The sequence below is a fragment of the Pezoporus occidentalis genome, unplaced genomic scaffold (genome assembly GCF_034315485.1).
Source record: "Pezoporus occidentalis ecotype Australia unplaced genomic scaffold, CSIRO_AGI_Poc_V1 ctg162, whole genome shotgun sequence".
NCBI classification, from domain to species: Eukaryota; Metazoa; Chordata; class Aves; order Psittaciformes; family Psittacidae; genus Pezoporus; species Pezoporus occidentalis.
This window is the reverse complement of record NW_026913447.1, coordinates 1,803,373-1,816,136: the sequence shown is the minus strand read 5'-3', so window position 1 is coordinate 1,816,136 and position 12,764 is coordinate 1,803,373. Positions and strand designations below refer to the sequence as shown.

The window sequence follows — 12,764 nt, the reverse complement described above, 5'->3', positions numbered from 1 at the left end:
CATTTATTGTGCAGTTGTAAATAACAGCTTTAGTAAAACACAAACTTATCACTGTAGCAGCTTTTGGTAGGCATTGCTTAGAGCTACTGCATAACTTTTTTCACTTTGGAAAAGGCCAGTGGTGTACCTCACCCAGAGAGCTTCCATTGTGTGTTTGTTACAACTGGCATCATAACCCATAGCCTTGCAATAGAAATGTTTTGTTCTCTTTCACCACTGAACCTCATACTCAAAATAACCAGCAAGTTCAGGACTGACTGTTCCTTCTAAAGGCCATACTACTGCCTCAACTCTGTACAGGGTTTTAAAGCACAACCTATTAAATTCAAAATACACTGGTGATAATGCCCTGTCCTCTAAACCATGATTTTCCCTAAAAATTTCCATTTTTAACCCATGACAAAGTTGGTGGGAAGTTATGGATGGAAAAACATTTTCCTTCACTTTGTACAAGTTATCAATTCTTCAGCTCTTTATTAAATGCAAAACAAGTTGTATGGAGTTACATGATACATAGGAAGAAGAATTTACACTAGTGCTGAGCTGCAGAGATTTACTTTTGAAGTAATCAATTTAAGGCACAAACTGAAGGCTGCAAACTGAAGCAACACAGTATCCAATATCCAACCTCCCATTAATTCTCCACTCCAGTTTTCACAAGGCATATTGTTCATTAACTCCTTTGTGAGGGACACAAGCCCAGTAGTGAGTTAAAGTTTGACAACATGGTCTAGTGTAAAGCTCATGGCAGGAGTGTTGGATATATGTAATTTTAAGGTGCCTTCCAGATCTAACCCTTCTGTGATTCTAAGTGTCACCAACACAGTTAGAACTTTGTAAAAACCAAACCACAAGAGATTAACAAGATAATGATGTATTTGCTGTACTATAGAAAGTAAAGTTAATTTCTAGTACTCATACAATCTTTCCACAGTAATGAATCTGTTCTGTACTACCAGGTATTTATTCCCAAGCACTTCTCTTCAGATTGAGATGGGAAACACTATAAACTATGCAGCAACCCCACAGTAATGCTGTAGGCTCATTTTAAATATCCATGAATAAATACCATCTGCTTGATTGCTGCATTCATGGAAACAACAGCAGCATCTTCATGTCCTACACAGGGTGCAAGTTTTACCCCAGGACTTCTCAACTAACACTTATATTTGCTGGAACATTCCATGCTTATACAAAAGGACCATCATAATAGACATAGACAGAAGTTCATGATCATATTCTTAGTTTGGTTTTGGACAATTACTCATCTTTTCACAGGACTTCAAAAAAAAAAAAACACAACAAACCAACAAAACCCAGCACTAGCCCATACTGATTAGTGTTACAGATACAAGAGAAGTGATACTACAGACATAAGCTATTACCAGAAGAAAAGTAATAAATTGATGTTTCTTAGTATCACCAAAGCATCTACCCCTTTCAGCATTCGCTGCAGTCTGAGGTTTTGGTTCAAGATCTATAATCATTTGAGTCTTCCTCCTGCAAAATTCTTGACAGTTTACGAGTTGCAGTTGAAAGATCTTACACTTTAAAAGAAGTAAGAGAATATTTTTTTCGAGTTTTTATCAAGCTCACAGAAGTTTGATCAAGGTAACAGAAGCTTGATCAAGGTCACAGAAGCTTCAATATTGCAGAACCTTACTGTATCAGAAAACAGCAACACACCATGAAAGAATTGATAATCAGCATCTACATTTACAGATGCTTCTTCTGAATAGGTTTTTCAAAGTGTATTTTGTTAATACCTGTTTTAATATTCTTATTATCTTTATGCTCTGCTCAAGAAAAACTTCACTGGCCCCTTTATATTACTTTTCACTTCTGCATTATTTAGCTGCTTTCCTGTCAACATCCTTTCTCCTATTTTCTGTTTTCAGGCTTGGTAAATTCAAATTCAGCACTCTGTCTCTCACAAACAGTGGGCAGCTTCTCATCTTACTACATATCTTGTTCAACTGAGCATTTAAATGGGTTTAACCCCATAATTCACTTTGAGGTCCACAAACTCAGACAAAGACAGTTCCTTAGTAAGCCTTATTAAAACATCTAGCACCCCTACAAGCCATTTCAAGAGCTGTAGAACTGGTAGAGTTAACCAGAAGCACCTTTAGAACACCACAAAGCACCAAAAGCTGCATCAGAACATACAACAGTCGCTATAGGCTGGCACTGTTTGATTACAACAGCTGTTTCACAGTACTTTTGAAAAAATATCCCCAGTTACAGAAAAAAAGAAGTCCACAATCGCTCCCACATTATCAGGTTTCTAAAGGCTGTAAGTAAAAAAATACTGTGAGAATATTTATGAAACTACATTAAGGCACAAGACCAAGTCAGAATGCGTTTTACAATAACAATACTATCACTGAAAGTGCTCCAGCATTCTGGTTCTTAAGGAGCTTCACTACACACAGTATGTTCATTGCATCCAGGGCATTGTACATGATCATAAGCCACTAAAATTTCTCAGTGCCAATTTGCATTTGATGCCCCAAATCTCATGGCTCCTTTTCCTACCAACAGTTGGCCTTGCGATACTTGTAAAGTATGAACAATTGATCTCTACGTCAGGAAGAGATTCCTTGAGGACCTCTAGGGAGCCATCAGTCACGATTCCAAATACCTGAAGAGTCTTTAATGTTGGAATTCCACCAAGTTCCCTAGAAAAGAGGGAAAAAAAAAAAAACAACACAACCATAAAATTAATAATGAACCTGATTTTTTTTTCCAGTTTCTCTCTCTCACATAGAGTGAAAATGAACTGTTTCCTCCCTTTTGACTTCCCTGAACTTTAGAACAAGTGTAAGGAATTGCCCCAGATGAAATTTCACAATGCGGCTCAGAGGACACAAGCCCCTATGTACTATCAGTCCCCAATCTGTTGTCATGTTTTGGTGAATAGCCAGCCCTGGCTTCTTGATTGCCCAGTCATCATGTGAACTGTGTATCTATAAGCAAGTACTGGACAAAACTGAAAAGCAGAGACACACAAGCTATCACCATGACAGCACACACTCTACAGAAAAGGTTCTTCAGCTTCCCATTTTGATAGCCCTGTTCCTCTCACAATCTTTTTCTTGTTGATCATTTCCTTAGGATTGACATCCCTCCTGAAAGGATTAAGATAGATAGCTGCTATACTAATAAAAGGCAAAAAAAAAACCCACAAAACAAACCACCTCACAAGCAAGTAAATTTAAGCTGTGTTTCAGTTGCAGCCAATAACTGATACAGGCACAGAATAGGCAAAGGAATGTAAACAGGTTGTCTAGTCAGCAAGTACTGCCAACAACTTTTCCAAAGAACTATACTCTCCTTGCTGTGCACCTGAAAGCCTAATACTGACACCAATACTGGTCACTGGCAGGACTGGTACCTGTAGCTGTACCTCATGGTAATGAGTACCACTAGTACAATGCCATGAAGGGAAGACATGATGCATGCACTGAACTGCAAGTTTTGTGAGTACACATCACAGAAAGATTATTGCAGATGCTTTTGGTTCTAGCCTGGACTCTCAAAGGTATGTGCTGTAGCAGTCAGGTTATTTTATCTCAGCTCCTTATTCCCAGTTCCTCACACCAGTAAGTTTTTCAAAACAGTGCTTGCAATTCTAAGCCTAAAATAAAGCAAGTTTAAATTAATTTATACTCTGAGAAGTAAATCAAAGCCATTTAGAGATTACTTACGCTAAGTCAGCAGGGGATATCTGATAACATCGGCTAAGACACAGATGCTGTAGATAGCTGAGTTTATGGAAATACTTGAAACACTCAGGGTTTAACATCACGCTGTCACTGTACACAAGAGCACATGAAAGTTTAAGTTTAAAGGAGCAGTAAATCTGCCATTTCAAAAATTCAGGCTAAGAAACTTAATGAATATAAAATTCTTTTTCTACCACTGAAGTATTTTTTTTGTTCAAGATGAATAACCCGTATCTGGTGTGTGTGTTGTGGGGGAGTGATTCAATCTTCACTGAAGCAGAAGTTTCTCTGCAGGCAGATATTCTGCAGCAGAACTCATGCCATAAAAAGGCATAAAAATCACATACCAAGATTTCAAGATACTTTAACTGACTAGGTCAAAACCAAAATACACCTTCCTCCCCAACCCCCCCGTTCTATGGCCAAGAAACAAATTTATATTAGAGTTGAACTAAACCCTCTCTACGATGCTAGACTCATAAACTGCATGCACCTAAATGCTTTCTTCCACTCTACCTACTGGCTACAATGACTTATTAGTTTACAAATCCTGTATATAACATTTATGTTGAGGTAAGAAAGAAATGTTCAAGTGAGTTACCTGCTCCAGATTAGGCCATGCCAGAAAACAAATCTTTTGTAGGTTTAGCATAGAAAGTATTTACTGGTTGTGCAATCCTACACAATCATGCATTATTGCTACACAATTACTGCACTACAATAGAATCGGCAATTCCCTGAACCATACAATTTAAGGACAAGCTGCAAAGGCCTTCTTACCTTAGATCTAAATGGACAAGTAAAGGACATCTTTCCACCAGTGTCTGAACATCTGAAAACAGGACACTCAGAGTCAGTCCATTTTTCACTAACACGATGAACGTGCTTTATACACCCTGCTCACTTCCACAAATGTTTATTTATACTTTCTCTTACTGGAGCTCCACGGCTGAAACACAACTTTTTGTTAAAAAGATACGCACTTAAGACTTACAGCATCCAGTCTGCCTATCAAGATACTTTACAGGCTTTTTTAAATCCTCGGAAAAACTGACCCATCAAGTCAGAAGAAAACTTCTAAAAGCCGCTTGTGCCAGCAACTTAGCAAGAGAATAATTCAAATGATACTGCTTTCGAAATTTACCAAGACATAGTAATGGTGAGATGCCCGAAATTCTTGCATATAGAAAAAAATTCCTGCCTGTGTTTACCTACCTGTGCATCAGCCAATGTCCTATTGCCACATTTGCGCATTGGGAAAGTTAATTTCTTTTTATCACCTAACCCATTTCACCTTTTACCTATACTTTTGTTGCACTCACTCCCAAGATCTAGATTTCTCTGTATTTTACACAACGCTGCACTTACCCAACTTTTCCTCTTAGAACTATTATCAAGTAAATAATTAATATTGATTACTGAGATTATTTGCCTTCTAAATTAGCTGGTAGGCCATCATATCAGTAGTAACTATGACTGCTCCCTTTTGGAAGATGTCTTCAGCAGCCACAATAGCAGAATTCTTAAGAAGACTCCAAGTACCTTATCTGGAAAGCTAATTTGCAGTGGAGCATGGCATCCAGTGTATCCCAATTCCATGCCTTACTTCTGAAGTAAGGGCTACACCTTTCACTTGAAGATAAAATGAGCTTTCATCTGACTGTTTTTAAACTCAAAAGACACATCATCCCACCCCTCATGGCTAAGCCAGAGACATGAGTAAGATTGTCTGACAGGAAGCACATCAAGCTACACAGAGCACAAAGTCAGTGTTAGTGCATGATTTTTCCTGTATTCACAGAGGATGCCATGCAGAAGAAAACATAAAGCCTCTTGCTTTATATTATAAAATGGTACAAGAGTTTGCCATGCTGCTATTTACCTTGCATTTGTAGATTCTGTCTGTATCCACTTAAGTTTAATTGGGTTACTTTTGAAGTAATATGATTGACTGCTGCTTTGACATGGGCATCTGTGAACTTACACCAGGACAAGTTCAGCTCATCCAACCTACACACAAATGAACAGAGTCATTTAGAAGAAAGACTGACACGATGTCTGAGTTCTGATATTATCCATTACAGTTGAAACTTTTAAGGCAAAAAATTGTAACACACCTACTACCAGCTGAACTGTACCTGTGACTACAAACTTTACTATAATAATTAAGCACTGCAGCAGGTTGCCCAGCAAGGCTGTGGAGTCTGTCTTTGGAGGTTTTCAAGATCTAGCCAGAGAAAGTCCTGGCCAGTGCTGGATTTAGACCCTGCTGTGGGCAAGGGGTTAAAATAACTTCCCAAGGCTACTTCCAGCTGGAATGACTCAATAATATCTTAGGAAGAAAATGGTTCTTTCCAGGGACTGCCATGGGGAGACACTGTTTTTTCAACTTGCTTCTCAGTTTGCCACCTGAATCTGTTACTACTGAACAGATGTTCATATTGAGAAAAAGGCTATCCATTATTAGCATTGGTCAGATGACCAGTTAATCCTCATTAGCATAAAATACTTCACATTTTTATATAAGCATTAGCCACACTGTGAACTTAACTCTCTTTACATGCTCAACTACCTATAGCCTATCACCATTTGGAGCTCAGACAAAATGCTTGTTTTGCGTACAGGTGTTGTAGATTTAACCAGAGGACAAATACACCATGGACAGGAGAAGCAGAGCACAGAGTCGTTACGTAAATGAAAAAAAAAAATAAAAAAACCAACACCCACCCCCCCAACCAGTTAAATTGCCACTAGCATTCCTCAGATCAGGTTTGCCATCTGCTATCCACTGTGCACTGTATGGACTGCCATTCTCTGAAGAGCTCATGATCCAAGCAATAGAAAGCATTATCTACCCATGAGAGGCAGTGAATGATGAAGGCTTTGTCTGCCCACTCACTTGGACTTTGATTAAAACTGTGCTTTTGCAGAAGCAAAAATTAAGTAGATTGTCCAGCATCTCACAGGAAGTCAGCAGAAAGATCAGGGTACAAATCCCAGACAGACTGGGGCTCAGCTCGGTGATTTCCTGCCAGCGGATGGTTTAATCACTGGCACCGTCAATCTGAGCACAGTGCTTCATAAATTGAAAGGTTACTGAAGGATCACGAATGAAAAAGCATGATGTTTTCTGCCATTCACACTGCACTCTGACTGCAAAGGGAGCTCTGCAACTCCACTTTTCAGCTCCAAAACACACTCTCACTTTGTGAGGATCATGTACTGCTTTTGTCAAGAAAATTGACTTTACATGATACCAAGCAGACTTCCTTTGAGGACGATTAAAGAAATTAATGAAAAACTGCTGAAGTACGTCTTTGTTATTAAAGAACAAATTGCTTGATGGAAAGAAACTGATTATTCAGCTAATAATAACTGCTAGGCATTTAGGAAGAGAAGCCAGCTCATAGAAAAAATACGAAAAAGAAAAGAAAAAGATATTAAAGATAAGTACAATTGGGATGCATATGGAAAGAATTAAAAAGAATAGTTTTTCTCAGGAAGAGCAGGAAACAGGAATAGCAAAAACTATTTTTGTCTTACATAGAACAGCTGCTCAACATCAGCTTCAAGGGTTCTACAGCAAACCCTGAGCACCCAGAGAGATTTAGTCGCACCAAACTGGGATTCTGAGCAATATATCTGTAGGGAAGAAAAAGGGAGACAATTTTAATATTGGAACACTGCTTGCATTGTTAGGTAGTGTGATTATTTTTAAGGGCTAAAACCCCAGGCACAGAATTATTCATTAAATACGTGGCACTGCATCTTTAGTAACCTGACCAACCTGAGAGTCACTAAAGATCTCAACTCCAGCTGCTGCATCACAGCACAACTTTGAGAGGGATACTTGCCTATTTACCTTACATTCCTGACAGGTCTGCATATTTATAACTGCTAAGTTTAAAAGGAAACAGTTTATTTTCACCTTCTCCTATTGTATACCAGTAAACACACACCATGGCTTATCACAGATGATTATACCTCTACAAAACACAAAGTAATCATCCCATTTCTGAAGCCACCCCTCTGCAAGATGAAGGTTATTTGAGAACAAAACACATGTCCAAACAGCATCCCCCCTGCATGCACTTGTCTGCAAGGTTACAACAGACATGCAAGTGGAAAAACCTGGAAAATCCCTTACATCCAGTATCTAGATTTCACAGAATCATAGAATGGTTTGGGTTAGAAAGGACCTTTAGATCATCTAACTCCAACCCCCTGCCATGGTCAGGGTAACCTCACCCTACACCACTATCACCCAAGGCTCTGTCCAGTCTGGCCTTTAACACTGCCAGGGATAAGGCAATAAAATTCCAACCCTAATTAGTACTCATTTTCAGGCACTTTTCATCTGGTATCAAAAGCCAACTAACATTGGTTTATTTGTGCTCTGGGAATTTGTTAGTTCTGTTTGGGTTTTTTTGCATGTTTGGTTGGTTTGTTTTGTGGGGTTGCTTTTTGTTTTCTTCTCTGGAGCAAGAAAGGCATCAGAAAGCTCAAGAATAGGAAACTGGACACCCAGAGTCTCTGCCATCCGAGCTACGGTCCCTGGCACCTCCAGAATGACCTGCTGTGATTGAACAGGAGGTTTACTGCATGCCCATTAGTGTCATTACAGTTTAACCAAGCAACAGTTCATCTCCTTGACAGACTGTCAATTTTAAGACACTCACAAGTGAAGTTCAATGAAAAAGTGAGAACCAGTGCAGAAGTACAACAAGCACCTGGTGGGAGAGCTGCTGAGACCCCTTCAAACAGAGAAGAACCTGCATGCTAAACACAAAGTTCTCCTGGGAGCACAGATATGGGGAAATGATAGTAGCTCCGCTGTACAGCTTGGCTGTAGGAACAGCCAACAGACACGTAAAACCTAGAGAGACAAGCAGGCTTCTCCTGCTTTGGGGAATAAAAAAAGAAGCCCGGCACCAAGAAACACTCTTCCAGAGGGGTATCTGCTCCTCACCTCATCTCTTGGATGATAGAGAGAAATGAGGCAGCTCATCTAGCCTGCCAGCTAGCCCTGTCAGATATCTAAATATGGCAATTTAAAAAGGCTCCCACAACAAACAACTCTCAAATGCATTCTTTTGCTAGCCTGCACAAAATGATAGCACTGAAAGGGAGGTATTTACTGAATATTCCCAAACTTATCACTCACTCGATGATGTCATCAGAAAGCACTAGCCCCTCCAAGCTGAGGTTCTGCAGCTTTTCACACAGACTAAGAATACTCTGGAGACTTGCAACAGACATTGTACAGTTCGACAAATCCATACATTGAAGTTTGAGAGGTCTACAAAAAAAAAAAAAAAGAGAAAGAAAAAGGAGAAAGGCAGGTTACAAAAATTTCATTAAAACCCGCTTCACAAATCCCCCAGACCATAAATATATCCCCTACAATAAAGCTGTGCAAAGCCTGCAGAAAATAATACTTTTGTATTCAGCTGTACATGAACATACTAATAAGCTCACTGGGACTACTGTTAAGCTACCACCCAAAACTGGAGACCTCTTAACTTCAAGACATTTACAGGATTCATCATAGCAGCTGACAGTCTATCCTGCTGGAGTTAAATATTTTTTTGAGTGTTCCATATAAAAACGCTGGAGATGCTAACAATTCTTGGTTCTACAAGATACAAACTACATTGAACGATGGTTGCTTGATATTTTCAAACAAATCACAGTAACTCAGTTTTAAACAACTGACAGGTGAATGCAGATCCTCTTACTTCAACACATGTCTAACTACTGATCAGCTCTTTCACACTCCAGAGACAGCACAAATGCTATTACTGGTGGAGACCTTAAAACCAAAATACAGAGAAATTGTGAATATTAGAGACAATGTTTAAGGACACAGAACATGCAGAAAAATCCTTACTTGCTTGTTTTGAACAATGGGCTCCCAATAGAAGATCGTGGGCAGCGGAATACAGTAACACCTGCAGGCAGCAACTGTCCAACCACTCCTGGCACCAAAATTTTACCAGCCAGATCAAGAGTCTGCCAGAGAGATTCATCAAACCTAAGGCACAGAATATTACTTGTTAGTGAGGTAGAAAGGGTCAGAGGTATGAGTACAACTACTGAAAGTTTTCAGTGTCACAAAAGACTGAGAAAACTATTTAACAGAACTTACTAATGTTGAAATATGCAAGCCATCTTTTGATTATACATACATATAACCCATATATAACATAAACTGAATTATATATGAATAAACAAGGTAGGAACCAGATCATTTAACAGTCTTTGGAAGCAAAGTTTTTCTTAGTACTACAAGATGAGAAGTAATACTTACGAAAGACGATGCCACCTCTTGCAAACAACAGAAACTCTTATCAAGTCACTTAGGGGCAAATATGCAAAGATGGCCAAAAGCAATTCATCTGGAAGTGTATCCCAAGAAGCACCTTTAGGGAAAGGGCAAATGTTCTAGTTAAAACTCGTTCATTTTTGCCTGCTGATGAGACAGACTGTTAGAAAGCACCCCTGCATCTCTAGGCATTAGACATCAGCCTGCCACTCATCCCCCTTTCATGTCTTTGTTGTAGGAAGATATTTGTGCAGGCGCAACTGGCAAATGTAAAGCTTTCCATAACGTCAACCTAGTATACATACTAAAGGTATAGAAAGACAAATTCCATGGAAAAAAAAAAAAAAAATCACAATAATCTTTGCTCATATACTCATTTTTGAAACAAGAGCATCTCAGTTACTTCCTACGTATTCTAAGGCTTGTATGGTCCTTCTTTCCCCCATTCTCTTCTGAAATGCCCATCCTTCCTATGCATGCCAGGCTCCCAGAAGGGAGCCCAAAGTGAGCTATGCTTTTGCATGGTACCTGGGGAAAAGCAGGTACTGCAAACTGCTCCTTAAATTATGCACACTAACAACCAAGAATTATCTGAAAAGATGTGGTGCAATCTCAGCTTCTCATGAGCAGATACAGCGCTCCAGAAGGTGTTGCCATTCACATTCTGATTGACAGGTTTAAGAACAGCTGCCTATAAACCAGAATCTGTCTTGTTTAAAATCAGGGTCATCTGACAGCATTCTGTCATGGTTTAAGCCCAGCCAGTAACTCAGAACCATGCAGATGCTTGCTCAAACATCCCCCTCTTTTCTCCCCCTCCAGGTGGGATGGGGAGGAGAACTGAAAGAATGTAAACCCCACAGGTTGAGGTAAGAACAGTCCAGTAACTAAAATATAAATCTACTAATAGTAATAATGATAGGGAAATAACAAGGGGAGAGAATATAAAACTAAAAATGGGAAAAAAAACAACAATAAACACAAGTGATGCACAACACAATTGCTCAGCATCTGCAGAACGATGCCCAGCCTGACCCAAGCACCAATCTGGGCCTTCCAGGTAACTCCCCTCAGTTTATACACTGGGCATGATGAGCTGTAGTATGGAATACCCCTTTGACCAGTTTGGGTCAGGTGTCCTGTCTTGGCTTCTTGTGCCCTTCCTCACTGGCAGAGCGCAAGAGCATTTCAGCTTCTTGTGCCCTTCCTCACTGGCAGAGCACAAGAGCATTTCAGCTTCTTGTGCCCTTCCTCACTGGCAGAGCACAAGAGCATTTCAGCTTCTTGTGCCCTTTCTCACTGGCAGAGCACAAGAGATTAAAAAGTCCTTGATCAGGGTAAGTGCTACTGAGCAAGGACTACACTCTCAGTGTGTTATCAGCATTGTTCTCAGACAAAAGCCAAAACACAGCACTGCACCAGATACTAAGAAGGAGAAAAATAACTGTTACAGCTAAACCAAGGTCATGGTTCACATCATGGTCTAGCCAGGTCTGGAGAGAGCTGTAATTTTGTTTTGCATTCTGCAGTTTCTGCAGATGGAAAACCTTTCAACACCAGGGAAAGGAGCCCAGCATCCTACAACCTTTTTTAGTGCCCCAGGTTTTCAGGTTACAGCCCTGCTCTTTCTCTGCCAGTCCCTTTCCTACACCCTTCGCTGTATGTTCCCTGTAGCTCTCTGGCAGGGTCTTTGCATTGCTTACAGCTCAGCTCCAAAAGGAGGCTGAGGTATGCCCCGGCATACCAGCGTCATGGTACCTGAATCGCGGGGCAGCCGAGGCCGGCGCACAATGACAAAGTCCCTCTCCTTTATCTTCTGCCGTTTGTGAGAACAGGATGATGCTCCCTGCGCATCTTGTACAGTGTTTTCATCGTCCAGCTTGTCCTTCTTAAGGACAGACACTCCCATGCCAGAGAGAAGCTCCGAGGTCCTGCTGGCGTCGCCGTTCAAGCCCCACAAAAAGCTGCCGGACACATTGCTCCTGGAAGATGAGATACCTTTGAGGTGTTTTCTACAGAGACAGGCTCTGAAGGCACCGCGTATGCACAGAACCACTTCACGGTCACACTGAACCCACGTACCTAATATTACGAGCGCTGGGTCCGCTGAGCCGTCAGCTCACCAGGCACACTCAGCCAACCCGCCAGGGATCAAGCAAACCCGGTTCCCGGGTCGGCTCCGCGGGCGAGCAGGGGGCTGCTGAAAGACGGCAGAGATGCGCTACGGCTCGCCCCCCCCGCCCACTTCTCCCACAGACCGTGCTGCGGAAATTCAGCGTAGCCGGGGGCACTCGAGGAAGGGCCGAGGACGAAGGGACCGTGGAGGGGGAGCGCGGGATACTCCGCTCTACTCCATCCCGCCAGCGCTCCACGGTCAACGAGAGCGCCGCCACCCCCGCGTGCTGCACGGAGGCGGGAGCAGCGGGAGGGGGGCATTCCGGGAGACCCGCAACCACGGCCCCATGAACGGCTCGCACCCAGGCACCGCAGGACCCACACATCAGTTCCCGCCGCGAACGCCCGGGAGGAACGCGATGCTCCGCGCCCCGCGAACGCTCTTGAACCTGAGCTCCCCCGCTCCCTCGCATCCCGTGCGCCAGCGGGCAGAGCGCGGCCCGCTCCCCCACAGCCCCCCGCTTCCGAGGCCACACGCACTCGGGGTACCTGAACATGTCGCCGACAGCTGACGACCAGTCGCACGCTCCGCTCCC

The 12,764-nt window shown here is 41.8% G+C and overlaps 1 protein-coding gene across 1 annotated transcript; it reads right to left on the bottom strand.

The window, feature by feature from the left end:
* Positions 1 to 2,112: 2,112 nt before the first annotated feature.
* Positions 2,113 to 12,725, bottom strand: SKP2 (S-phase kinase associated protein 2). The gene is made up of 10 exons (XM_062612853.1): positions 12,215 to 12,725; positions 11,812 to 12,078; positions 10,039 to 10,150; positions 9,619 to 9,762; positions 8,893 to 9,027; positions 7,272 to 7,370; positions 5,611 to 5,738; positions 4,509 to 4,560; positions 3,711 to 3,818; positions 2,113 to 2,681 (listed from the first exon to the last, which is right to left on the bottom strand). Exons 1-10 carry the CDS (start codon positions 12,723 to 12,725, stop codon positions 2,468 to 2,470), a joined length of 1,770 nt encoding a protein of 589 aa, XP_062468837.1. The 3' UTR covers positions 2,113 to 2,467.
* Positions 12,726 to 12,764: the final 39 nt, after the last annotated feature.